General features: G+C 42.0%; 2 protein-coding genes across 2 annotated transcripts in view; both read right to left on the bottom strand.

The window, feature by feature from the left end:
- Positions 1 to 27,446, bottom strand: part of LOC126237373 (uncharacterized) — a 786,945-nt gene that overhangs the window by 143,607 nt on the left and 615,892 nt on the right. The gene's annotated exons all lie outside the window — the stretch shown is intronic.
- Positions 1 to 27,446, bottom strand: part of LOC126237374 (uncharacterized) — a 274,642-nt gene that overhangs the window by 144,785 nt on the left and 102,411 nt on the right. The window contains exons 7-8 of the mRNA XM_049947459.1: positions 23,517 to 23,699; positions 5,792 to 5,968 (exon numbers count right to left, since the gene is read on the bottom strand). Coding sequence (XP_049803416.1) covers positions 5,792 to 5,968; positions 23,517 to 23,699 — 360 coding nt within the window. The remainder of the gene's footprint in view (positions 1 to 5,791; positions 5,969 to 23,516; positions 23,700 to 27,446) is intronic.

Genomic DNA, 27,446 nt, shown 5'->3' with positions numbered 1-27,446 from the left:
TAGCCGAGTCATATTCTGGTTACTATACCTGTAATAGTCACCTCTGAAATACAACTGCAGGATTCCCCCAAGGCTCTGACATGGCACCCAAACTCTACTAAATGTACAAAAACGATACTTTGTAGCAAACTAGCCAGTCTGGCGCCTTTGCCGATGGTACAGGTACTTACAGGAGTAGTTAGTATCTGATGTAAATGGCAAGAAAATTACAGGAGCACTTGGAGGAAGTTCATTACTGGGCACTCACCTGTATAACCACTATAAATTCAGCTAAAAATCAAGCAATCCTGTTCATAACCAAATCAATACCCCATGACGCCACACTCTCACTCAATGGGATTGATGGTTCAAATGGCTCTGAGCACTGTGGGACTTAACATCTATGGTCATCAGTCCCCTAGAACTTAGAACTACTTAAACCTAACTAACCTAAGGACAGCACACAACACCCAGCCATCACGAGGCAGAGAAAATCCCTGACCCCGCCGGGAATCGAACCCGGGAACCCGGGCGTGGGAAGCGAGAACGCTACCTCACGACCACGAGATGCGGGCCAATGGGATTGAAATCCCAGTGTTAGATATTTATTTGTAATTACGAACTCCTGTTTAACTTTCAAGAAACATGCAGTATACACCTGCAGTAGAGAACAAGAACTCACTCATAAAAGAAAATGGCTTTCAATGAACTTGAAGATCAAACTATCAAGCGCGATCCTCCTGCCAATTATCAGTTACAGAGCGTACATCTGGGCACTGACTGCGGATACAAACATCAAGAGCATTCAGACGTTGCAAAACAGATTCTTCCATACAGAGACTGCACCCCGCTTCCTTTCCAACACTGATGTCTACAATGACTTCCATCTTCCGAAAATACTTAAAATTATCCTACACAAAACTTCGGTCCTATACAATAGAACAGCAGCCATTCCTCACACGCTAATACCAAAACTAGGAACCATCCCATTACATCCCAGGAACAGATTTCAACGAATACCGCTGAATTGGCAATTCAATTTGTAATATGTAAATATTAAGACTGCCCAATCCTTCAGAAGTTAGAAATTACCATTCTCAAACGATCGCAGCCCGCACGCAAAAGGCCAATTTCGACAAAAGGAAACAGACATATCCTGCCGGTCGGTCGAGAACGCCATGCTTCCCCATACACCGCTCAACCCGACGTCCAAGCTGTCACCGCAGCTTGGAGTTGGTGCGTAAAGACGCTACTGCGCCAAGTTTTGGAGCACGCAGTTATCGTATGGAGAAGAATAATTGATACATACATCGATCGCATACAGAGGATGAAAAGGCGAGCTTTCTAACTCGCGGAACCACTCTTTGCGGATCATCCACAATAGTTGTTAAAATTTTTCGTGGTGAAAAATCAGCTCCAGTTCTAGTTGACCAGTAATTCATTTGGACAAAATCGTGTATAGGACCCGGGTTTCAGGATGTAAATCACGTCTTTAGGCACTTGATTGTGTACGAAGGGGTCGTACCAATCATGTTAAAATCCGGCAAATTTATGAAGTAGCAAACGAGATCTCATGTGAGTGAGGCGTGGATACGTCCGCTGTGTCAACTAGTCTCTAACTCGCTTTGCTCCTATCTCTCCTATCAGGTCTCCGGGACAAGTTTAGGCGGTCGGCCGGTGACTTCTGTGAGAACTGACACATCCGCAACCTGGGCAGGCCACACCTGCCGCGGGAATAACATGTTCCTGTAACACATTAGTACAACTTTTTCTCGTGAGTATCAGATCGACACAAGAAACGACAGTCAAATAAGAGAAGAATATAGAAACAGACATCGATGACCGAAGAAAAGGCCCCCTTTACCGAAGACCAAAAGAAGGGGAATTCACGTTAAGAAGAGGCCTCACTCAGATGTCGAATCCAGCAAAGAAATCAAATACATATAATAGTACTAATTAAAATTTAGGTATGGAAAGAAAAACAGAGCTTCCAAAATCAGTTTTCATAGACTCTTATGATGTGCCAGTAGCAGAATGTACACTGAAGCGCCAAAAATCTAGTATAGGCATATGTATTCAAATACAGAGATATGTAAATAGGCAGAATACAGCGGTGCGGCCGGAAACGCCTATGAAGGCAACTGTCTGACTTAGTTGTGAGATCGGTTACTGCCGCTACAATGGCGGGTTATCAAGATTTAAGTGAGTTTGAACGTGTGATGGGAGGAAGTGGGTATTTTCCCGTACGACCATTTCACGAGTGTACTGTGACTATCAGGAATCCGGTAAAACATCAAATTTCCGAAAAAGATCTTGCAAGAACGGGACCAAAGACGACTGAAGAATCGTTCAACGTGACAAAATTGCAACCCTTCCGCATATTGCTGCAGATTTCAATGCTGTGCCATCAGAAAGTGTCAGCGTGCAAACCATTCAACGAAACATCGTCGATATGGGCTTTCGGAGCCGAAGGGCCACTCGTGTACCCGTGATGACTGCCTGACACAAAGCTTTACGCCTCACCTGGGCCCGTCAACACCGACACTGATGACTGGAAACATGCATTTCAGCAGGGGACGGTTCAAGCTGATGGAGGATCTGTAAGGTGTGGAGCGTGTGCAGTTGGAGTGTTATGCGACCCCTGATACATCTATTTACTACTCTGACAGGTGACACGTAAGTAAGCATCCTATCTGATCACCTGCATCCATTCATGTCCATTGTGCATTTCGACGAAGTTGGGCAATTCCAGTAGGACAATGCGACACCCTATAGATCCAGAATTGGTACAGAGTGCCTCCAGGAACACTCTTCCACTGGCCACCAAACTCCCCAGACATGGGCATTATTTTTCATATCTGGGATGCCTTGCAACGTGCTGTTCAGAAGAGATCCCCACACCCTGATACCATTACGGGTTTATGGACAGCCCTGCAAGAATTATGGTGTCAATTCCCTCCAGCACTATTTCAGACTTCAGGTGAGTCCATGCCACGTCATGCTGCAGCACTTCTGTAAGCTCGCGGGGGTTCTACACGATATTAGGCAGGTGTACCAGTTTGTTTGGCTCTACAGTGTATGATATTAGGCAAAACGTCAAAGCTAAGATTAGGTTCTACGTTCGAGAAACGGGATGCCATTATGGAAGTAAAATTCTGCTCTGATCAAGGGTAATAAGCACGTGCCAGACTGCAGCAGCAGCTGTAGTGCATATTTGAACGTTATACAAGTGCGTGATGTTGTACTGAATTAGTTTTCTGTTCTTTTCTTATATACATAAGCTGTATGTAAATTGAATGCGTTATAGACAAAGGTAAATTAACGAGTTGTTTTGTGGCAAGGATAAATGTTTTGATATATCATTAAATATCCGTATGAAACAAAGTAAGAAACACACTCTTCAATTTATTAATTCATGTATCTTCACAGTTTTGTTTCGAGAAGTGGAAGTTTATGGGCGTATGCTTGGATCCGCTGTACCAGCATAGTTAAAAATGTGTATTTAAACTGTTCATTAAAAGTGTTATAAAATTTATTAGAAAATCGAAATTTATTTGAAGGTTAAGAGGTCATCTCCTATGTGTTCATCATTTCACTCACCACTGAGACTCCATGACAAGAGGTTTGGTGCAGACAAGAAGAACTTATGCGGTATCCGGAGGAGCGTTTCTGCATTGACATTGTCACAGTGTAAGGCGTCCGGATTTTATGGACCTTACATGAGCTTGATCCATAACGACAGTATGATACAATATGAGATCCTCAGAAAATAATAATTATATTATATCAAAAAAGGTAATTGCAGTAATCTCATGTACCAAAAACTAACAAAACAATATCTATCAATATGGACAAGGCATGAATAAATAAGTTAAAGAGAAATGCATTTTCGAGACGAGCCGAGCAGGAAGTTAATGGCATCGGAAAACCCTACTTAACAAGAGAACGGCGAGCTTCATCGCAGAAAGGGATAAGGCCAGAACAATACATTATTCCTTTTAACGTAAATACGGCCGGTACTGAGTTTAAGTGGCTGGATGGCTGTAACTGGGCTAGGCTGCGACCCAGCAAGAAAAATAGAATTCACCTCTAACACGAAGGCGATTGGCTGAAGCCATACTGGGCGATGCAGATGCGACACGGTGGGGAGAGCCCCATTATATAGAAGCATTTTGAGAACTAAAATTTCTAGGTATCTCTCTCGTATTGCAGTGGACAGCACAAGTGTGTGGAAAATAGCGAGGGTGTTGAGAGATTTTCTTTCTGCGAAGTGTGGATGATACGATTCATGTATCGTGGCGAAAGATAGCAAAGAGGTAGTTAATTATTCCTGCAGGAATTTTTGTGGGCAAAGAAATTGTGCAAGTCACCCCAACCCTTAGCGAGTGTGCAATAGCCATTATTTAGAATATGGAAAAATTAATGTTCTACAGAACGCAGCAAAGTTGAGACTGAGTGAATTCAGTCAAGGCCAGAGTAGGGAATTAGCATTTCAGATCCAGCACAGAGACAATGCCATTGCAGATGCTGCGTGGTAAAGTACCATCACGCATTAGGCCACAGTTAATGTTGAATCGAGATTCTGCTCTCTCCAACTTGTGTACTCTTTGACCATTGAATATCAAAAGCTAGGATACTAACCTACCTTCACAATGAGTACGTGAGAGTTTTTTCACTGGTTCAGAAAGTAAATTTATTCTCCACCAACTCAGTGCATTGAGCTGCTACGCCATCATAGATGTAAATGAGCTAATGAAGATTCTCCCATGTGATAAAAAATTTTTCATATGTAGAGCTAACAATTTTAATAATCGTCAATTCAATATGTCCAAGAGTTAAATATTTTGTTATTGAGCATTGAAAGGAACTGAACATGATTTTGTGTATCACTTGACCCCTGAAAGCACAGTTGATAAATTAGATGTACAATAAAAAAGGGAATAGCTGTTGTACCTTTCTAAAACAGACCCCAAACTTTCACTTTTATTAATTTACGCATTCTAGTTAGTGACAGAAGCATTTCTAATGATTTTTGTTACAATCTGCACACGATATTAGCTGACGTACAGGGCCAGGTTCATATTTATATAGAACGTCTGTTTAATACCCTGGGCTTGAGAAGACTACTCAGATGTTTTGTCCATTTGCGCGCTAAATGGTAAGCTAAGTTTGCACACATTAGTCCACATGCTGTGCAGATACAAAGTGCGGACAATTTCACAACAGTTAAGACTACAGACAATAGAATCAATGTGAAGCAGTACAAAATGCAATTTATCTTAATTGACCTTGAATGTATTGATATTAAAGGCCTGTTGATATGGGTATCAGGTAAAGTTCAACCTAGATTGTGCCCAGTTTCATAAATTACCTTCAGATTTTTCCTCTATTGTTTCCAAACAATTTTTCCAATTGTTCAAACAATTATTGATCAATGTCCACCGCCGCATCACTTTTCACGCTTTCATGTAATTGAGTCGCCTTGATGGGGAACGAATCCACCTTCTTCAGTGTGGATGCAAAATTACGTCTGACCTCCTGTGGGAATCCCAAATTAACGAGCGCGGAGGACATGGAGGGGGACTGCGCTAGGTGGGAGTGTATGGTCGCCCGAGAGGAGTGTCGAGGTAGACCTTGCAGTTACGATAAACACTGTGTCCGGGTGGCGCACTGGTTGACGCAACTGCCTAATAAGCAGCAGAGCACTCGTCGCCGCTGATTCCGAGTCAAGTCCCGATGCAACTGAAATCATTAGTTTCTTCCCTTTCCTTTCCTTTCTCCTCCCTTCACCTCCAATTTAAATTTAGCATACCTGTATGCTGATGACGTCGCTGTTAAGGTGGAGCCCCTCATCGAGGAAACTGGTGTTAAGCAAGTCGTGCCGAAGAACGGTGATGGCAATAGCTGCGGCAGACACGCCTGTCTCCTCAGGCAGCACCACCCCCTCGGAGCCGGACCGCGCCAGCATCCACTCCACCGAGTAGTCCTCCTGTCCGTCATACAAAAATAGGACATAATCATATTATTATGCTGAATTCCTAACAGTAGTTCTTATTGCTTCTGTAAGACGATTCTGTTACAAAGTTGGCATGCTATTAATAGTATAAAGCAAGAAAGTCGAATAGCATTATCGATTCATCGATGTCGTTATCACCATCACTACCACCACAACCACCATTTACATCATGGTCAGCAGCAGCAGGCATTTAACATACACTGCTAGATTAACCCTTTTGGTCACGAATTATTTTTTTTTCTGAAAAAAATCATGGCTTTGCTATCCAGTTCTTCGAATTAAATTATGATTTTTCAGATGTATAACATATTCGGAGGCCGAGGTGCCCCTCCCCCCCCCCCCCACCAAGGGGAGAAGGGGAGATACAACGCATCCCCAAATGAGGACATTGTGTTCAAGTGGGTGAAGAATAAGTCTAAAGTCAAAGTATTTTATTTGATTTTATTTCACCAAAATACATAAATTACACAAATGAAGCATTTGCATAACGATTGGAATTCACGATATCCAGTGTTTTATGGTGCTATACGATAAGTTCGTTTATTTGGATAAAAGCGTATGGGACCTGAAGATGGCAAAATAAATAGCCAAAACTCGTTGCTTTCTGAATAAAATAAAATATCTTAAAGTATATGGCTGTTGGTTAAGTTTATTGACATCGAAAAACTCATTTTATGTCGATTTTGAGGTGGGCACACGGCCGTATAGATTTTTTCAGTACCTACATGATGGAATATGTTTCAGGTTGTAAAACCGCTATAAACCGTCGAAAATGGCTGTCGAAAATCGTGTTCGGTTTCAAAAGCAGCTAACTGCATGTTGTCTTCGGGTGCAAAGCCCGCTAAATGCATACATCAGACTTACCGATCTGGACATTCAAAGCTACCTTTCAGTCCGTAACGATTACGATTAACGTTGGCTGCGCTGTAACAAATTCGTACGCAACAACAATATTCTCGCTGCCAATGCATTGTCGTTTGGATGGGACGAGTGTTTCATGATCACTTATCATGCAGTTAGCGGCTTCTGCATCTAGCCTACCGTATGATATAAAACGTCTAACATTATCTCCGTCATTATCCTCTTGTTCAAACTTTTCACGAGGATCATCGGGCAGATCCGCAATTTCGGATGAATTAAGGAGCCCTGTAACTTCTTTTTATGTAAGTGGCCTTCGTCTATCTTGGACTGGGGGCAATGTGCAATCACCATAAGGTGACTAAAAAGACAGCGAAATAATGTCCTACATTTCTACGCTATTACAACCTTTCGATCACAATGTCCTCATTTGGAGACATGTATAAAATTATAAACATGTCATTTACCTTTCGTTGTGAAAGACACCTTTAGTTTCCACCTTCAAGATTACACATTTGTACTCACAAATGATTTTTTTTAACCTAAACTCAGAAGATATTAACCGGCTGATGGGAGGTATAAAGATTATTGGGAAGCGTCCATGTGACTGTGCACGTTCAGTTTTGTTTTGTAGTACCACAGACTGACAGGAGATGTCGACACTGTTCTCAAATAAACTCTCTGCTTGTGACAATATGAGGACGGAAATCACAAATGGTAAAATTTAAAGAATTTTAATATACTAAGCATTTATTTAGTATGTCCTTATATGAGGACACCATGACCGAAAGGGTTGAAAGCATCCTCTTGAAGTTGCAAGTGTGTCTATCCACGCTGCTACAGCATTTTTCTTAATATCGTCTGTCTCTTCCTACCTTCAGCAATGCAGCGGATAACGTCATGGACCACCTACAACTTCAATTGCTCAGCTAGCCAGCTAGCTGTCCCAGCCAGCCTCTTGTCAGTTCCATCACAACTTGCGTTTTCCACTTGCTCCTTGACCCTTTGATGCTTTCCTGTATCTCTCAGTAATTTCCAACTTATATTTATGCATTGCTCGCTGGATAACTGAAGTCTTTGAATGGTTTCACATTATAAGTCCTTGGCTAACTTCCATAAGTGAAAAATGGCCATACACATATGATTGCATAATTTTATTTTTAGACATATCGAAGGGCTAAAGAATAGGTCGAGGGCAGTAGGTATTTTCTTTGGTTTAACAAAATCATTTGATTGCGAGGACGATGCAGTTCTTTCGCTTAAGTTGAAACATAATGGGATAAAAAAAAAAGAAAAAACAAACTCAGCAATGGTTCACATTATATGTAGAAAGCAAGAAGGAGAAGACTGTCCTCCGCTGTTAACAGACAGGAGAATCTAATTGGGGTGATGTAAGCTGTGTAATAGACCGTTATAGCGCCGGCCGGTATGGCCGTGCGGTTCTAGGCGCTTCAGTCTGGAACCGCGTGACCGCTATGGTCGCAGGTTCGAATCCTGCCTCGGGCATGGATGTGTGTGATCTCCTTAGGTTAGTTAGGTTTAAGTAGTTCTAAGTTCTAGGGGACTGATGACCATAGATGTTAAGTCCCATAGTGCTCAGAGCCAATACACCGTTATAAAGGAGCATCCACAGCTTCCCAGTCTCCTGGATAATGTTGTAAATATCAGCTGTACAAATCAAATCTGTGTAATCTTTTCGGTATGAATTTCTTTTAAAAAGATTCCGCAACTGGCTCAGCTTCATGTATCTATTTCTTTCTGGAACGTCTCCTGTCTGCACGGAAAACAGAATGTGATCTTCCTTAATCTGCATGTAAGATTAATTATACCTGATTCAAAACTATAATACCTTCACTTAATATTATCATTATTGCGTGTCCTAACCTGATTTTAAGTGTTTTTAGAGCTCTGTAATCGTCAGCAACGGGAGAAGTTGAGAGTCGCTAATATGCTGATGCTATTGATCACCTGCCGTTGCTGCAGCCTTGAATGCATATTGCATGGTCAATAAAAGAACCTGCATTTATTATCGATTAACTTTATGAAGTCTGTTGAGGAGTCACGCAAATACTGGCGCTGAAATACTGATATTTCTTCCCACAGTCAGGCATCAACCTCTAGCAATGAACCAACAATTTCTGACTCCTGTCCCTGCTCCCATCATTAAAACAATTCCGCTGTCTCTTCTCGCCAGCCAATTAAAACAAGTAACACTCAAGATTTCACTTAAGAGAAAGAGGAGCTATAAGTGTAAGGCGGTGGGGCCTTCTGTAGGTTTCTATTCTAGGTCCTTTGCTCCTCTTAGTATATCACTAAACACGACGATGATTCAGAAGACTTTTCTCTTTCTAGATGAGATATGGAACTGTGTAATTTAAGTGATCTAGCTAGTATGGTATGAAACTTCCTGGCAGATCAAAACTGTGTGCCGCACCGAGACTCGAACTCGGGAACTTTGCCTTTCGCGGGCAAGTACTCTATCAACTGAGCTACCCAAGCACGACTCACGCCCCGTCCTCACAGCTTTACTTCCGCCAGTACCTCGCCTAGAGCACTTGCCCGCGAAAGGCAAAGGTCCCCAGTTGGAGTCTCGGTCCGGTTCACAGTTTTGATCTGCCAGGAAGTTTCACATCAGTGCACACTCCGCTGCAGAGTGAAAATCTCATTCTAGCTAGTATGGTAGTTGGACACATCAGCAAGTGATTTTCAGAGGACAGATTAACGCAGTGCACATATTTTCTGACACGGAACTTTTGCCCAACAGAGAGGCTTATATACACAGGATGTTACAAAAAGGCACGGCCACACTTTCAGGAAACTTTCCTCACACACAAAGAACGAAAATATGTTATGTGGACATGTGTCCGGAAACGCTTACTTTCCATGTTAGAGCTCATTTTATTACTTCTCTTCAAATCACATTAATCATGGAATGGAAACACACAGCAACAGAACGTACCAGCGTGACTTCAAACACTTTGTTACAGGAAATGTTCAAAATGTCCTCCGTTAGCGAGGATACATGCATCCACCCTCCGTCGCATGGAATCCCTGATGCGCTGATGCAGCCCTGGAGAATGGCGTATTGTATCACAGCCGTCCACAATACGAGCACGAAGAGTCTCTACATTTGGTACCAGGGTTGCGTAGACAAGAGCTTTCAAATGCCCCCATAAATGAAAGTCAAGAGGGTTGAGGTCAGGAGAGCGTGGAGGCCATGGAATTGGTCCGCCTCTACCAATCCATCGGTCACCGAATCTGTTGTTGAGAAGCGTACGAACACTTCGACTGAAATGTGCAGGAGCTCCATCGTTCATGAACCACATGTTGTGTCGCACTTGTAAAGGCACATGTTCTAGCAGCACAGGTAGAGTATCCCGTATGAAATCATGATAACGTGTTACATTGAGCGTAGGTGGAAGAACAAGGGGCCCAATCAAGACATCACCAACAATTCCTGCCCAAAGGTTCACAGAAATTCTGTGTTGATGACGTGATTGCACAATTACGTGCGGATTCTCGTCAGCCAACACACATTGATTGTGAAAATTTACAATTTGATCACGTTGGAATGAAGCATCATCCGTAAAGAGAGCATTTGCACTGAAATGAGGATTGACACATTGTTGGATGAATCATTCGCAGAAGTGTACCCGTGGAGGCCAATCAGCTGCTGATAGTGCCTGCACACGCTGTACATGGTACGTAAACAACTCGTTCTCCCGTAGCACTATCCATACAGTGACGTGGTCAACGTTACCTTGTACAGCAGCAACTTCTCTGACGCTGACATTAGGGTTATCGTCAACTGCACGAAGAATTGCCTCGTCCATTGCAGGTGTCCTCGTCGTTCTAGGTCTTCCCCAGTCGCGAGTCATAGGCTCGATTGTTCCGTGCTCCCTAAGACGCCGATCAATTGCTTCGAAAGTCTTCCTGTCGGGACACCTTCGTTCTGGAAATCTGTCTCGATACAAACGTACCGCGCCACGGCTATTGCCCCGTGCTAATACATACATCAAATGGGCATCTGCCAACTCCGCATTGCACTGACTGAAAAACCACGTTCGTGATGAACACTAACCTGTTGTTGCTGTTACTGATGTGCTTGATGCTAGTACTGTAGAGCAATGAGTCGCATGTCAACACAAGCACCGAAGTCAACATTACCATCCTTCAATTGGGCCAACTGGCGGTGAATCGAGGAAGTACAGTACATACTGACGAAACTAAAATGAGCTCTAACATGGAAATTAAGCGTTTCCGGACACATGTCCACATAACATCTTTTCTTTATTTGTGTGTGAGAAATGTTCCCTGAAAGTTTGGCCGTACCTTTTTGGAACACCCTGTATAACAGAATTAGCCCAGAATTGTTTCAGGGCGATCCCAGTTGAACAGGCAGACTTTCGTCCAGGAAGTAGTTGTACTGACCAGGTGTTGTCACTCACCACTTACATTGAGGTGGGATTCCAGAGAAAATTGAAAACATCAGTCGCCTTTATTGACCTCTCAGCAGCTTACGACACTGTGTGGCGAGAAGGCATCATGTACAAAATTCTTCGAGCAATTCCTTGCAAATCTATAGCACGCTTAATAGACAGCATGCTCAATGATAGGGTGTTCCAAATAAGTATGGACACTGACTACAGCTCCATCAAAAAACTAAAGAATGGCTTACCACAAGAATCAGTGCTCGCACCACTGCTGTTTAGCCTCTATATTGCAGACCTACCGGAAACACAATCAAGAAAGTTCGGGTATGCTGACGATTGGGCCCTCGCTACAAGATGCAGCACAATTGAAGCATCTGAGGATATCCTACCGAAAGACCTGAAGATAATGGGTGAATATTTCCGTAAGTGGACATTTCAACCAAATGCTTCCAAAACAGAATTGCTTCCATCTCAACAACAAACTCGCAGGAAAGGAACTCAACATTCGATTTGAAAACACCGTTCTCAGGCATAATAAAACTCCGAAGTACTTGGGCATGAAGCTGGACAGAACACTATCTTTTAAAGAGCACCTAACAAAGACTGCCGAAAAATTAAAGACAAGAAACAACATTATTCAAAAGCTCTGTGGTACTCCCTGGGGAGCAATGGTCTCCACTCTCCGCACCTCTGCTTTAGCAATTGTATTCTCGGCTGCCGAATACTGTGCTCCGATTTGGCTAAACAGCCCACGTGTAAAAAAGGTGGATGTCCAGTTGCATAACACTCTAAGGATGATTTCTGGAGTAATTAAACCCACTCCAACGCAATGGCTCCCAATATTAAGCCACATCCCGCCGCCACAAATGCGACGTACTGACGCCCTTGTACGTGTATACAAAAACATGATGGGAAATCGAAGCCTGCCAATCCACCAAGACATTGAGGCTGCGAACACTAATAGGCTTCGATCTAGGAATCCGCCAACAAGAACAGCAAGGAACTGTGTACAAGAAGGTTTCAGTATCACAAACGCATGGTCTGAAAAATGGAACGCATGGCAAAATCATAACATGCCTTACATCACACAAAAGCTACCTGGTTTTGGCCTACCACGCAAAACGTGGTTCACTCTAAATAGGATTAGAACGCGTCATGGCAGATGTGTCTACTCCCTGTATAAATGGGGTAAAATACTATCCCCTCAGTGTGACTGCGGAGAAAGTGAGACCATCAGCCACTTTGTTGAAGAGTGTTCCAGAAGAGCCTATAATGGGAGCCCCGACGACTTCCTGCTCGCAACTCCAGAGTCGATAGATTATATTAGTAGACTTGATGTTTGTTTGTAATCCTTAAACTTTGTTATATTAGCAATGTTTGCTTGCAATTATTAACGTTTGTTATATTAGTGATTTGTCTGTTTCTTCCTTATGTGTCTGTATTGCCATACGATAAATAAAATAAATAAATGCCCAACAGAAATGTAATTGTATCGAGGTAGTCTAACAGTTGGTGAAATCCACAATTTTAAATTCTCAGGACTGAGGGTAGATGAACAGTTTTCTTGGAAGTACCACCCTCAGGATCTTGTGCGGAAACTGAATGCTGCTATCTTCACTACAAGAATAATCCTCAATGGGTCTGACACTGAAACGTGACGATTTTTGTACTTTGCTTTCTTTCGGTCTATTGTCTCCTAAGGTATCGTATTTTGGGTCAACTCTGTGCCCTCACCGCGGAAATGGCGGTCAGGCAGATCTACGCTGTCAGATCATGAATTTCGTATTGGACTTTGTTCAGTTTCATACTTGTGGTATGGCTCTACAGTTATAAAATTTTTAAATGCCATACTAGGTTTTAGCTGCTGCTACTTTTATTTCATTGTTCAGATGTCTCTGATTTATAATTTCCATCTGTGAGGAGACTGCAATATTCATTAGTGAAGACTAGGCGTTAAACGATATGCATCTGGACAACACTTTCTCAAGCAATACACAGAAAGGCGTGCATTATTCAGCAGGTTTCCTTTTCAATACGCTTTCATCGGAACTGAAAAAACTGAGTCATCAGATTAATAATGAAAGGTTTCCTTGTGGCCCTCCATTCCGATTCTGTACAGGAGTCCCTCTCAGTAGTTGAGAACATTCCTCTGTAATGTGTTCCTTTGTCATGTAGTTTCTAAAAAATTTTCTCGTGTTTTATTAAGCCTTTATTTTCTTCTGTTTGTAAATTTTCTAATCAGCCTTCTATAAACTAGGTATTTATTCGCTCCATGACCAAGTAGCTTTGGTTCGGTAGTCCCTGGGAATCTGATACATAAGTAAATAAAGTCAATAAAGAAAATTTTGAAACCTTCATGCAATTTTTATCTTCCTTTGTCCTTTTCTGTTCTTATAGTCACTGCCTTCAATTGCTCTGAATGTGCTGCCTTCTTCTATGATGTCATTCGTAATTTGTGCTACGAGTATTTTCTTTTTCTATTTGAACAAGTGGATTTCTTAAAAAGAAATCCCTTTTCGTCTGTGCTCTGTACAGCGTTCATTTTTTAAGCTACTGAACTTGTTACTCACTGTGACGTATCTACCTGTTCTTACATAAATTGTCATAATCTGCATTTATATGTTCCTACCTGAAAGTGTGTGTGTGTGTGTTTTTTTTATCTCATCCATGTTCTATTTCTATTCTTCTGGCCGCTCGTTATTGCCAAACAAGTCATCGGGTAATTCTAGTAACTTATGACATCTGTTGGTTCTGGTGACATATCCGAAATTTCCCACTGAAGATTCATCCTTTTTCTTTCACGTATATTTTAAAATCCATATCAATATGTAGTGAAATTTGTTACAATTTATTCGCTTCGCAGCTCCTCGTAGACTGTCTTCCACCTGCTCATAAGAGTTTGAGCTCTTTCGATCGTAAATTATAATGGATGTCATGAAACATATTTTGTTTGTTCGTAAAACGATTTTTTCTGTTTTTTATAAGACCCCTTCAAAATCTTTAATAATGTTTGTATGTTTTTACAATAAAAGCAAGCCTGAAGACCTTCCCGACGCTGTTCTGGTGTAGTAAAATGTATGTTATGCTACCAATTATAATTTGTAATAATTTATTCGAACTAGAATCCACAGTCCATACAAAGTTATCAAGTGAAGTGATTATTCTTTTATTTGGCTATAATAATTGGACAACATGGCTGATTTCGGCCACTACTGCCATCTTCAAACGCCCACTGTGTGCAGATGACTCATACATAAGCTCTAAATGTCAAAATTAATTTGTTATTGCACGCAGATATCTTAGCTGTTCGCACATATTTTGAAGATGGTTTCACAGTAAACTGTGCATTCCCGAGCTCAAAAACTTATTTGCAAGGATTACATAGCTTTTAGATAACGTAAATGGACGGCACATGTACGGGTACTCACAATGAATGTGACCTTCAGAGGCTAGCATCTTTTTTCGTGTAGCACGAAATATTCATTAAACATATTAGTATCACTATGTTTCGTGTTTTTTATCACAATCACGTACGCACAGAGTTAAAAGTTGGTCACGACTTGCACTTGTACATTGAATATCCTAATTTTACATTAAAATTAGGTATTCTACGTTCTGATATCAAACAAAGATGCTACAAATCAAAGATGTATGTCGTATGCATTAAGAATCAGGACTGAGCTTAAAGAGATGGCAATCGATGTGTTGTTGGCAACAGAAAATATATGATGGAATGAGCATCAGAAACTAATTAATGTATTTGATTAGCGTTAGGGTAATATTTGTAACATTTTTTGACACAGGCTATAAAAAAATACACCATTGCAGAATCTTTCTAACCAAAATCGTTTTGTGTATTTAAAAACATACAGGAAGTTTATTTTTGCAAAAAATAATAAGTCTCACACTTAATGCATGTTGTATATAAATTTTAATAGAAGAAAGCCCCTTTCGTTTATTATACAATTCCAGCTTGAATTTTTCGTCTCGTTTCGCCTCCTTTCCAAAATTGAAGTCTTGAAATGTTTTTACTTTAGTGCTCTATGGTTCAAAGGATTCAACCACTGATTGACAGCTGGCTTTGTAAATTCAATGCAGCCATCAGGTGATGAATAAAACATTCGAAACTGGTAATGACAAGAAACAAAGAAATGTGGCAGGAAACGGTTCACAAAGTTGGTGGATGGTAGCTGTTTTCATAATATATACAATAACTGATAACTTACAATACCCAAGAAAATTATACCGAAAAAAAGTCGCACTGGACAATAAATATTCACAAGACGAAAATAAATGTAATTTGGCAATCAAAATAAGAGTTACATGAGTTTTCGAGGGAATATGGCTTGTATTAAACATTTGAGAGCCGAAGGACCGCGAAATTTTGGGACTTTTTTCTGTTTTTCGTCTATAACTCGAAAATGATACAATCTACAGAAAATTACCAAAACATCTGAAAGAGCATAAAATTTCGCGTAGAATGACGTACATAAAGGTTAAAATCATTTTAGCCATTTAGCTACAATCTATCGTCAAAGATCGGCAGTTTTTACCAACTTGTCGGAAATATAAGTTTTTCTCATGTTACAACGCCTATAAATCAAAAACAGCTACTCCAAATGAAAAGTAACAGTCATGAAAGTGAAAAAGTATCAAATTCTGCGCAGAAAGAGCTCCTAAATTTTTAAATTCACTCACTCCTTTGCAAAGATACATATAGAAACGTGAAAGTATTCGTAGCGCTAAATTTCCAGTAAGACTTTTTCGTGTAAAATTATTTTCGAACACGAAATCATCCTCATTCGTCCAAATGTTCAAATTAAGCAACACTGGTGTAGAGAAATTCGGTAGTAGTTTGATTCTCGTGATCAATTTCTTCACGGAACGTCCATCATGCGGTCTAATAGCGGAATGTTTGGAGGAGAGGGGAATGAAGACATTAACTGCCAAGGTGCTTATGAAAACGAGAAAATAAAGCATGAAAAATATCCTAGAGAAAAACTGTGAGGAATGACAGTTCATGAGAAAGAACCGAGTAGGGCCCCTACGAGCCATGAAGTGTACAGTAAAGATGAATTGTGAATTATGAACCAGTCCCTATCACTCCTGATACAATTTTCCATCGGATCCCTTTCCATGTGAAGTCTTCACAACAGCTCGAGTCATACTTCATCTTTCCGTTTGCCTCTTTTTGCTGACGACGGAATAATTCGAAAGACGAGAAAATCAAGCCTCTTTAAACTGTTAAATCCAGTCAGAGTTAAAACAACAAGTAAAACAGTGTTCGTCCTTGACGGTGGTTCATAACACGCTGAGTTGTGTAGAAAACCGATGAAATGGTTTCCTTTATCTTGAAAAGTACGTGAACTACACAAGAACGCTCTGAGTGAAATTGCACCATAGCGTTTGATAGATACTTTGTGGAGAAAACTGAGAAAAGCATAAAATCTGCTGAATATGCCCGAAGAGCGCGCGCTTCATGATCCGCTTCTGTTGTGTTAACCGACTCAGTGTCACCAACTACGTAGAAAGAATGTTTCTTAATAAACAAACTTAATAAGAAACGTTTTCTCTCAGTGTTGACAGAAAAAATTATGTGGTCGATGGTATCATCTCAAGCAGATCATTGAGGACACAGACACCTCAATTGTTGGCTGAGCCATAGAAAAGTTGAGATAGCGAGAAAACGTCTTCACTTTGGGGAGGGCACTGATTCGTTGGTCCTGCTGATTGACGATATAGCCGATAGTAATGAGTAGGAAGAATCCGTCACCACTGTCTTCTATATGGAACTTGGAATAGGCAACAGAGACACACTCATTTAGAACCTCAACAGTTCTACGCTCTCCGAAGAATCCAAAAAACATGTATTATTTCTTCACACGTTCTGTGGCTGTGACACGACCTCTACATGTTTTCGACAGGGCAAAACCAAATTTATAAACACATTTCAATAGAGGGCGGACCTCCAACAAGTCGCCTCAGATTCTGTGGATCCAAAGCTCATAAGGTCACTGAAGCATGAATGAAGTTCATTGGGTGTTTGTACAAGGGTGGCAGCTCCAAAACCATTGAAAGAAATTCATCTGCAGCTGTTCCAGAGAGGTTTATCGAAAAATAATCAGTTTGTAATGTTCGTCTCCCAGCGAAGCTGCCGCTCGCCGGCATTTTCTCATGGTCTACTTGCAGGTTCAGATCTGGAGAAATATTCGAAATGGGGATGACGGGCCCCGTTGCAGCCACCCAACCACCAGAGCCCCAGGAACTGCTCAATACAATATCTGAATATGCAAGAAGGAATGCCAAGTACCTATGTGGTCAAAAGTATTCGTACAACCACAAAAACATGCGTTTTTTATATTAGGTGCATTGTGCTGTCACCTACTGTCAGGTACTCCATATCAGCGACCTCAGTAGTCATTAGAAATCGCGAGAGAGCAAAATGGGGCGTTCCGCGGAACTCATAGACTTCGAGCGTGATCTGGTGATTGGGTGTCACTTGTGTCATACGTCTGTACGCCAGATTTCCACACTCCTAAACATCTCTAGATCCACAGTTTCCGACGTGATAGTGAAGTGGAAACGTGAAGGGACACATAGAGCGCAAAAGCGTACAGACCGACCTCGACTGTTGACTGACAGAGACCGCCGACAGTTGAAGAGGGTCGTAATGTGTAGTAGGCAGACATTTATCCAGACCATCACACAGGAATTCCAAACTGCATCACAATCCACTGAAAGTACAATGACAGTTAGGCGGGAGGTGAGAAAACTTGGATTTCAAGGTCGAGCGGCTGCTCATAAGCCATACATCATGCCGGTAAATGCCAAACGACCCCTCGCTTGGTGTAAGGAGCGTAAACATTGGACGACTGAACAGTGGAAAAACGTTGTGTGGAGTGACGAGTCACGGTACACAATGTGGCGATCAAATGGCCGGCAGTGGGTATTGCGAATGTCCGATGAACGTCATCTGCCAGCTTGTGTAGTGCCAACAGTAAAATTCGGAGGCGTTGGTGTTATGGTGTAGTCGTGTTTTTCATGGAGGAAGCTTGCACACCTTGTTGTTTTGCGTGGCACTATCACAGCATAGGCCTACACTGATGTTTTAAGCACCTTCTTGCTTCCCACTGTTCAACAGCAATTCGAGGATGGCGATTGCATCTTTCAACACTATCGAGCACCTGTTCATAATGCAAGGCCTGTGGCGGAGTGGTTACACGACAATAAAATTCCTATAATGGTCTGGCCTGCACAGAGTCCTGACCTGAATCCTATAGAACATCTTTGAGATTATTTTTGAACGCCGACTTCGTACCAGGCCTTACCGATCGACATCGATACCTCTCCTCAGTGCAGCACTTCGTGAAGCATGGGCTGCCATTCCCCAGGAAACCTTCCAGCACCTGATTGAATGTATGCCGGCGAGAGTGGAAGCTGTCGTGATGGCTAAGGGTTTCAGCATTACCGATGGAGGGCGCTACGAACTTGTAAGTCATTTTCAGGCAGGTGTCCGGATACTTTTGATCACATAGCGAGGATTGTTCCTGCAGGAAAGGGTGTATAAAGTGCCTGGCTTTAAGCAGCGATTCCAAGGGACTTTCATGCCTTAACTCACTAGCAGAAGAGGACGTTTCGTTGATTCGATGCAAGTCGATGATGCGATTGCCTTCATCGGAGAGGAAGTCGATTTATATGTCATGACAGAAAACGAAGAACTGGACGACTATGCGTCCTCCTTTGGACTATCTTCCCCAAAACACAGAAAACACAAAAAATAAGTTTTAAATGAATGTCAGTACAGCACAATATTTAATTAAAGAATGTTTCTGAAAAATATCTCTCGTCAATTGTAATTTTTAATTAAAATGTTTTTCCATTAATAAAATCTATTGTTTGATATGCTGTTTTCCATTTTTACAAACTTGGACTGGCATGGTAATTAATTGATACTAATACATAGAACTAGGTAGACAGGTAGGTACCTAGCTTAACTCTCCTTAAACTAAATATCTGGACGAATGTGTAAGATTTGGTGTTCGATAGTAATTTGACTTCACACAAAAGTCTTAGCAGGAGGTTAAGGCTAAGAATTCTTTCCCGTGTTTACTTGTCTCTTCGTAAGGAGTGAGTGAATTTAAAAATTCTGGAACTCTTGTTACGCAAGCTTTGATGCTGTACGAACTTTCATGCACGACATTTTTCATTTCTCAGTTACAGAAGCTGGAACATGAGCATTACCCACGTTTCCGGCAAATTGATAAAAATTTTCCGATGTTTGATGGTCGATTGTGGCTAAACGGTTAAACCGGTTTTAACTTTTAAATAGGTCATTTTAAGCAAAATAATATGCTCTTCCATTCACGTGTTTTGGTAATTTTGTGTAGGCTGTATAGCTTTCAAACTATAAGTGAAAAACTGGAAAAAGTCCCAATATTTCGTGGGTTTTCGGCCTTCAAAAGTTTAGCACAAGCCAGAAACAGTCACAAACTGATTTAACTGCCTAAAGTCGATTAAAATTATTTGTTTATTGTGCATATTTATTGGCCAGGAAAAGTCTAATTTGCCTTCTCTACTTGGAACTCTCACAACGCCATGTGACAAAACAACTTTAATATCTGCGCTGCCTTAAATTATCCAGAGAATCTAATGGAAACTTAAATGTGAATCCAGTGAAATTTATGATTTTTACAGTGGGCGTAGAATTTGTTTTTTCCTTCCAGATTCCGGACTTTAGTTATAGCCCAAGCATGAAACGAGATGTTAGTGAACGTTTAGATTAAATTAGCTTCCCCACTATGGCAATAGTTTAATATCTAATCTCTCCTGTAACGGGACCGCACTACGCATGACAGTGAGGTCTTTGCGTTGTTCTTATCTAAAGTTGAAGTAGATTTGCTGAAGTGGCCTTCTCGAAGTTCTACAAGCTCAAACAACTCCGAGATGAAATAGAAGATTGTTTGCATACCATATGAATTCGCCTAAAAACCCACTGACAACTATTCGCTTTCAGGAAGGACAGAAACAACTGCTTCTCTGCTATAACTGTAGGAATCGGACACCGAAGGTGAAACACTTTAATAGCAGCAAAAGAGATCCCGCACTCGGTTAATTATATGGTTAATTCGTTCATTGCTATTCTTGTCGAAATTAGTTCGCATATGAACTGTTTAGTTTTGCTACAGGGGAACGGTGCGCTCACACGTTCCTTTCGATTTAAATTCCCAGCTCAAGAACTAATATTGGTCTGTGTGTATTATTTGTTGTTATCCGTCACTGTGGTAGAAGGATAATATCTCTGACTACTAATCAAAACTTTCTTGCTCCTTGTTTTGATACCACAAATGGTATCAATTATACGATTATCAGATGACATTGCTATCTTCAGTGAAAGAGAGGAAGAATTGCAGGACCAGTTGAAGGTAATGAACAGTCTAAAGAGAACAGAGTGTGAAATGAGTGTAAACCAAAGAAAGACGAAAGTAATGAAGAGGAGCACAAATGAGATTAACAGTAAACTTAACACCAAAGCTGTGCACCACGAAGTGGAAGTAGTGAAGAAATTATGCTATCTTGCACGCAAAATGACACAATACGGACGAAGCGTAGAGGATATAAGAGGCAGACTAGCACTGGCAGAGCGGAAATTCCACGCTACAAGAAGTGGGCTAGTATCAAATATAGGCTTTAATCTGAGGAAGAAATTTTTGAGAACGCACCTTCGGAGCACAGCGTTGTATGAAATTGATTAAAGAATTGTAGGAAAACCAGAAAACAAGAGAATCAAAAAGTATGAGATGTGGTACTTAGAAGGTTTTTGAAAATTAGGTGGTTGGTAAAATAAGAAATGGGGAGCTTGTCACTAGAAGCATCGAGAAAAGCAACATGGGGAAAACACTTTCAAGAAGAAGGGACAGAGTACTAGATGCTAAATCATCAGGGAATATCTCCCATGACACTGCAAACAGATGTAGAGCATAACAACTTTAGGGGAAGACAGGACAGAGACTGGGATACACTGACGTGACAGAAGTCATGGGATACCTCCTAATATGGTGTCGCACCCCCTTTTGCCTGTCCGCAGCTCGTGGTCTAGTGGCGCCGGCAGCTCAGCATGTTTGGTCAGAGGACTGGTTGCCCTGTGTAGTAAGAAACTGAGTAAGGAATCAACGGTCAACTTGAACGGATGTCATGTGACATCCATTCAGACCAAACGCGACGAACAACACCGAAAAAAAAAAAAAACAGCTAAGTGGCTACCGTTGCTGCCTCTGGATCATGGGGTCCCGGGTTCGACTCCGGGATTTTGTCCTCCCCGGGGGACAGGGTGTTTGTGTTGTCCTCATCATTTCATCATCATTCGGGAAAATGACGAGACTGGAGCCTGCAAAGACTGGAAATTTATACTGGCGCTGATAACCACGTAGTTGAGCGCCCCACAGACCGAAATCGTCGCATTATCATTTTGCCCGCCCTAGAGCAGCGATTCGACGTGCCGCGGACTCAACAAGTCGTTGGGACACCCCTGCAGAAATATTGAGGCATGATCCGTCTATAGCCATCCTTAATTGCAGAAGTGTTGCTGTAAGATGTTTGTATACGAGCTAATCTCTCGATTACGTCCTATAAATGTTCGAGGGGATTCATGTCGGGCGATGTGGGTGGCAAAATCATTCGCTCGAACTGTGCAGAATGTTCTCCAAACCAGTTGTGGACGATTGCAGCTCGGTGACAAGCTTGGAAATATGAAGTCCATGAATGGCTGCAAATTGTCTGCTAGTAGTCGAATATAACCATTTTCGGTGACTTATCGACTCAGGTGGACCAGATGACCCAGTACATTTCATGTGCCGGCCGCGGTGGTCTAGCGGTTCTAGGCGCTCAGTTCGGAACCGCGCGACCGCTACGGTCGCAGGTTCGAATCCTGCCTCGGGCATGGATGTGTGTGATGTCCTTAGGTTAGTTAGGTTTAAGTAGTTCTAAGTTCTAGGGGACTGATGACCACAGATGTTAAGTCCCATAGTGCTCAGAGCCATTTGAACCATTTGAACATTTCATGTAAACACAGCAGACACCATTATGGATCCATAACGTGCTTGCACAGCGCCATGTTGACAACTTTCGTGGCTTCTTAGGGGTCTTCGTCCCACTCAAACCATACCATCAGCTCTTACCATGAGAAATCTGGACTCATCTGACCAGGGAAAGATTTTACAGTCGTCTAGGGTCCAACCGATATTATTACGAGCCCAGGAGAGCCGCTGCAGGCGATGTCGTGCTGTCGGCTGCTGCCATAACCCATTAACACCAGATTTCTCCGCACTGTTCTAACGGATACATTCATCGTATGTCCCACATTGATTTCACGGTTATTTCACGCGGTGTCTGTAAGCACTGACAACTTTACGTAAACACTGCTGCTTTCGGTTGTTAACTGAGGACCGTCGATCACTGCTTTGTCCGTGGTGAGAGATAATGTCTGAAATTTGGTATTCTCGCCACATTCTTGACGCTATGGATCTCGAAATATTAAATTCTCTAACGATTTCGGAAACGGAATGTCCCATGCGTCTAGCTCAAGCTAGCATTCTGCGTTGAAAGTCTGTTAATGCCCGACTTGCATCCATAATAAGGTCGGAAACCTGTTCACATGGATCACCTGATTACAAACGACAGCTCCGCCAATGCACTGACTTTTTATACCTTGTGTACGCGATACTCCTGCCATCTGTGTATGTGCATCATATTGCTGTCCCATGACTTTTGTCACCTCGGTGTATATCCACTAAACGACTTGGTAAGTTAGTGTAAGAGCTAGTCCTTGATGGAACAGTTTGCGCAGGAGAGGAAGCCGTGGGGAGCCGCTTAGAAAGATTCAGGAGACTGATGACATTTAGTGGAACATCACTGTTAATGAAAGACTGTATCCTGTCTAAAAAACAAACAAACTTCACTTGTTCTTAAGGTTCGTTTTTCGAGTACCATTGAAAATGTCTGTCGTGAAATTCTAAATCACGTTCAGTAGAAAAGGAGAGGAGAAAGTATCGACCATAATCTTGGAGCAAAAATGATGTTAAGTCACATCCTAAAACCTAGATCAGGACAGTGTGAGAGTATTTGAATCCCACTCCTCGTACACGACAAAAACCATTAATAGCTGCTCCGCGTAGTTCGGTAGTTGTAATTTTTGCTGTGTCGAAAACTGCATCGCTAGGTTAAGATACACATACCTTCCCGTGTCGGAGGAGTTCGATATTCTCTCCGTCAGTGGAGACCAGCGCGCCGACGATGCCAGACGCGATGACCAGTGTGGAGTGCTCGTGCTTCACCTCCACTGCCTTCCCTTTGGCGGTGGTGTTGCCCATGAGTATTGTCTTGGCAAACAGCTCGAAGCCAGTTAGCGCCAGGGACACCTAGACGGTGGCGAAAATTTTAGATAAGAATTTTTAAGTCTTTATGGGCCTGGTATATCATATCTATATACACTAGTGTTCATGAAATGAGCAAGCATTTCTTGAAAATTATATTGGACGGCTTACTGAACGAGATATGATCATATCACAAGAAAGTTATCACACAACAGCGTCAAATATGTGCAGTTACAAAAGACTTGGAAGTGAAAAACGCCTAAGAAAATTAATGTTGTTGTTGTTGTGGTCTTCAGTCCTGAGACTGGTTTGATGCAGCTCTCCATGCTACTCTATCCTGTGCAAGCTTCTTCATCTCCCAGTATCTACTGCAGCCTACATCCTTCTGAATCTGCTTAGTGTATTCATCTCTTGGTCTCCCTCTAAGATTTTTACCGTCCACACTGCCCTCCAATGCTAAACTGGTGATCCCTCGATGTCTCAGAACATGTCCTACCAACCGACCCCTTCTTCTCGTCACAAACTCCTCTTCTCCCCAATTCTATTCAATACCTCCTCATTAGTTATGTGATCTACCCATCTAATCTTCAGCATTCTTCTGCAGCACCACATTTCGAAAGCTTCTATTCTCTTCTTGTCTAAACTATTTATTGTCCATGTTTCACTTCCATACATGGCTACACTCCATACAAATACTTTGAGAAACGACTTCCTGACACTTAAATCAATACTCGATGTTAACAAATTTCTCTTCTTCAGAAACGCTTTTCTTGCCATTGCCACTCTACATTTTATATCCTCTCTACTTCGACCATCATCAGTTATTTTTCTCCCCAAATAGCAAAACTCCTTTACTACTTTAAGTGTCTCATTTCCTAATCTAATTCCCTCAGCATCACCCGACATAATTCAACTACATTCCATTATCCTCGTTTTGCTTTTGTTGATGTTCATCTTATACCCTCCTTTCAAGAAACTGTCCATTCCGTTCAACTGCTCTTCCAAGTCCATTGCTGTCTCTGACAGAATTACAATGTCATCGGCGAACCTCAAAGTTTTTATTTCTTCTCCATGGATTTTAATACCTACTCCGAACTTTTCTTTTGTTTCCTTTATTGCTTGCTCAATATACAGATTGAATAACATCGGGGAGAGGCTACAACGCTATCTCACTCCCTTCCCAACCACTGCTTCCCTTTCATACCCCTCGACTCTTATAACTGCCATCTGGTTTCTGTACAAATTGTAAATAGTCTTTCGCTCCCTGTATTTTACCCCTGCCACCTTCAGAATTTGAGAGAGAGTATTCCAATCAACATTGTCAAAAGATTTCTCTAAGTCTACAAATGCTAGAAACGTAGGTTTGCCTTTCCTTAATATTTCTTCTAAGATGGTCAGTATTGCCTCACGTGTTCCAACATTTCTACGGAATCCAAACTGATCTTCCCCGAGGTCGGCTTCTATCAGGTTTTCCCTTCGTCTGTAAAGAATTCGCGTTAGTATTTTGCAGCTGTGACTTATTAAACTGATAGTTCGGTAATTTTCACATCTGTCAACACCTGCTTTCCTTGGGATTGGAATTATTATATTCTTCTTGAAGTCTGAGGGTATTTCGCCTGTCTCATATATCTTGCTCACTAGATGGTAGAGTTTTGTCAGGACTGGCCCTCCCAAGGCTGTCAGTAGTTCTAATGGAATGTTGTCTACTCCGGGGGCCTTGTTTCGACTCAGGTCTTTCAGTGCTCTGTCAAACTCTTCACGGAGTATCATATCTCCTATTTCATCTTCATCTACATCCAAAATTAATAGAACACTGAAAATCTTTTCCTCGAGAACAAAGGAGGTAATCCACATAGGATAGCTAAAGGTGCTACATTACTCGGCACTTATGTGGAATGCTCTTTGCGATTTCTTTAAAGAGCTTTATTGGCAGTCGATTCCATCTTCAAGGTAGAGCCATGCAGGGATTTGGAATAGACTTTGTGGCAACTGTTGTGCTACATTTCGCCTTCCCAGTTCATTTCAGAACTAGCTCAGTACGCTTCGTACACTGCCTGATAAAAGAAAAAAAACGCCAGAACGGGAAGAGGAAACGAATGAAACTTCACAGGTTGAGACGGTATGCGATGTAATTTCAATGATTACAGTATCAAGTTTACAAAAAATTTGTCGGTATGAGCCCCCTTATCACTACGACGTTGCACTCCCTCTGGCATGGATGCATGCACTGATCTGGTTTGGAAGAGTATCATAAAGCTGTTATAACTTCTCATGAGCCAACCTTCCGATAACGAGCGATGTGACGCAATGGTTAGCATACTGGTATCGCATTCGGGAGGGGACGATTCAAACCCGCGTCCGGCCGTCCTGATTTAGGTTTTTCGTAATTTCGCTAAATCGCTTCAGGTAAACACTGGGATGGCTACTGTGAAAGAGCATATCCGACTTCCTTCCCCATCCTACCACAGTCCAATGGCACAGATGACCGCACTGTTTGGTCACCAGCCCCGAAAAAACCAGTCAAACCAACTAACTTTCCCAGAATCTATGTAACTGGCCCTTGATTTCCTGGATACGGACACCAAGCTTTATTGGAGACAGATCTAGAGCTCTGGCTGACCGCAAAACTACCTCAAAATCATGCCAACAGTTCACTGACTCACGTACTACGTGTGAACGAGCACTGTTCTGTAGAAAAAGGGCACCACTATACTGTAGCATGAGATGTAAGACATGGGAACTCAGTATGTTCGTGATGTACCATTGCAGCCGTTAGAGTTCCTTCAGTCACTGCAGCTGTGACAGGAAGTCTTACTCTATGGCTCCACACACAGTGACGCTAGCAGTATCGCCGCTGTCACTCCCCAGAAGAACACTGGAATAATTGGACCTCTCCTCGTTGGCTATGGTTGAAAGCATCCGAAGCATCTACGAGCATAAGAAAAATCCAGCCTCATGATTAGGAGAAGAGTTTGTGGCGAGGAACGCTGTTATCACTGCTTGGGAAGTTTCGCAGCGATCTGCCAAGCAAATGGTCGAGGATCGGTTACGGGAAGCATCAAATCTCGTATAATGTCTTATATATTGCCAATTAAAGTCGACACCATCTTGAAGAGGCAACAAAAATGGTCGCGAGAGTGTTGACAATTGTGATTATTAAATCGGACGTGATTACGACGATCGATAATCATTGCTTACATTGAAGTGTGGTTGGACACTATTAGATTAAGTGCCGTGTGGCATCAGTGACTCTTAAATTGTTGTGATACTGTGCTGCGGCAGGGCCTGGAGATGGTAATTACAGCTGGCATCCCTAACATTTACTTGAGGGATTCATTGCTGATGTCAAAGTCCTTACTATCCTACGATATTCTTCCCCATGTGCATGAGTACGCATCACCAACACAACGAAACTTACCTCATGTACCTATATTTGCTCGACATTACGATCTTCAGTTAACGGTACTACGACATCTCAACGAGACGAAGTGTCCACGATCTGATGCTACCATTTGCTGCGAAGGGGGCATCGTGTGCAGAAGACACCAGATAGGGTAGGATACCTCTCTAGATACTCGTCTTCAAACGCAACACTCACGAGCAAAAAAAGAATGTTACAGGTAAGGGGAACATACACTCTGTGTGACATCTGGTTACGTTGTGCACCGCCAGTGTTTTGTTTCACGTGTCCCTGTGGCCATGCTACGTACATCATTGCTTGTTAACAGGTAACATCAACTGTTCCGGCGATCAGTACGGCCGTTGCAAGCACATGATTTACTACGTACAGTT

Source organism: Schistocerca nitens, chromosome 2 (genome assembly GCF_023898315.1).
Source record: "Schistocerca nitens isolate TAMUIC-IGC-003100 chromosome 2, iqSchNite1.1, whole genome shotgun sequence".
NCBI lineage: Eukaryota > Metazoa > Arthropoda > Insecta > Orthoptera > Acrididae > Schistocerca > Schistocerca nitens.
This window is presented reverse-complemented; position numbering and strand designations above follow the sequence as displayed.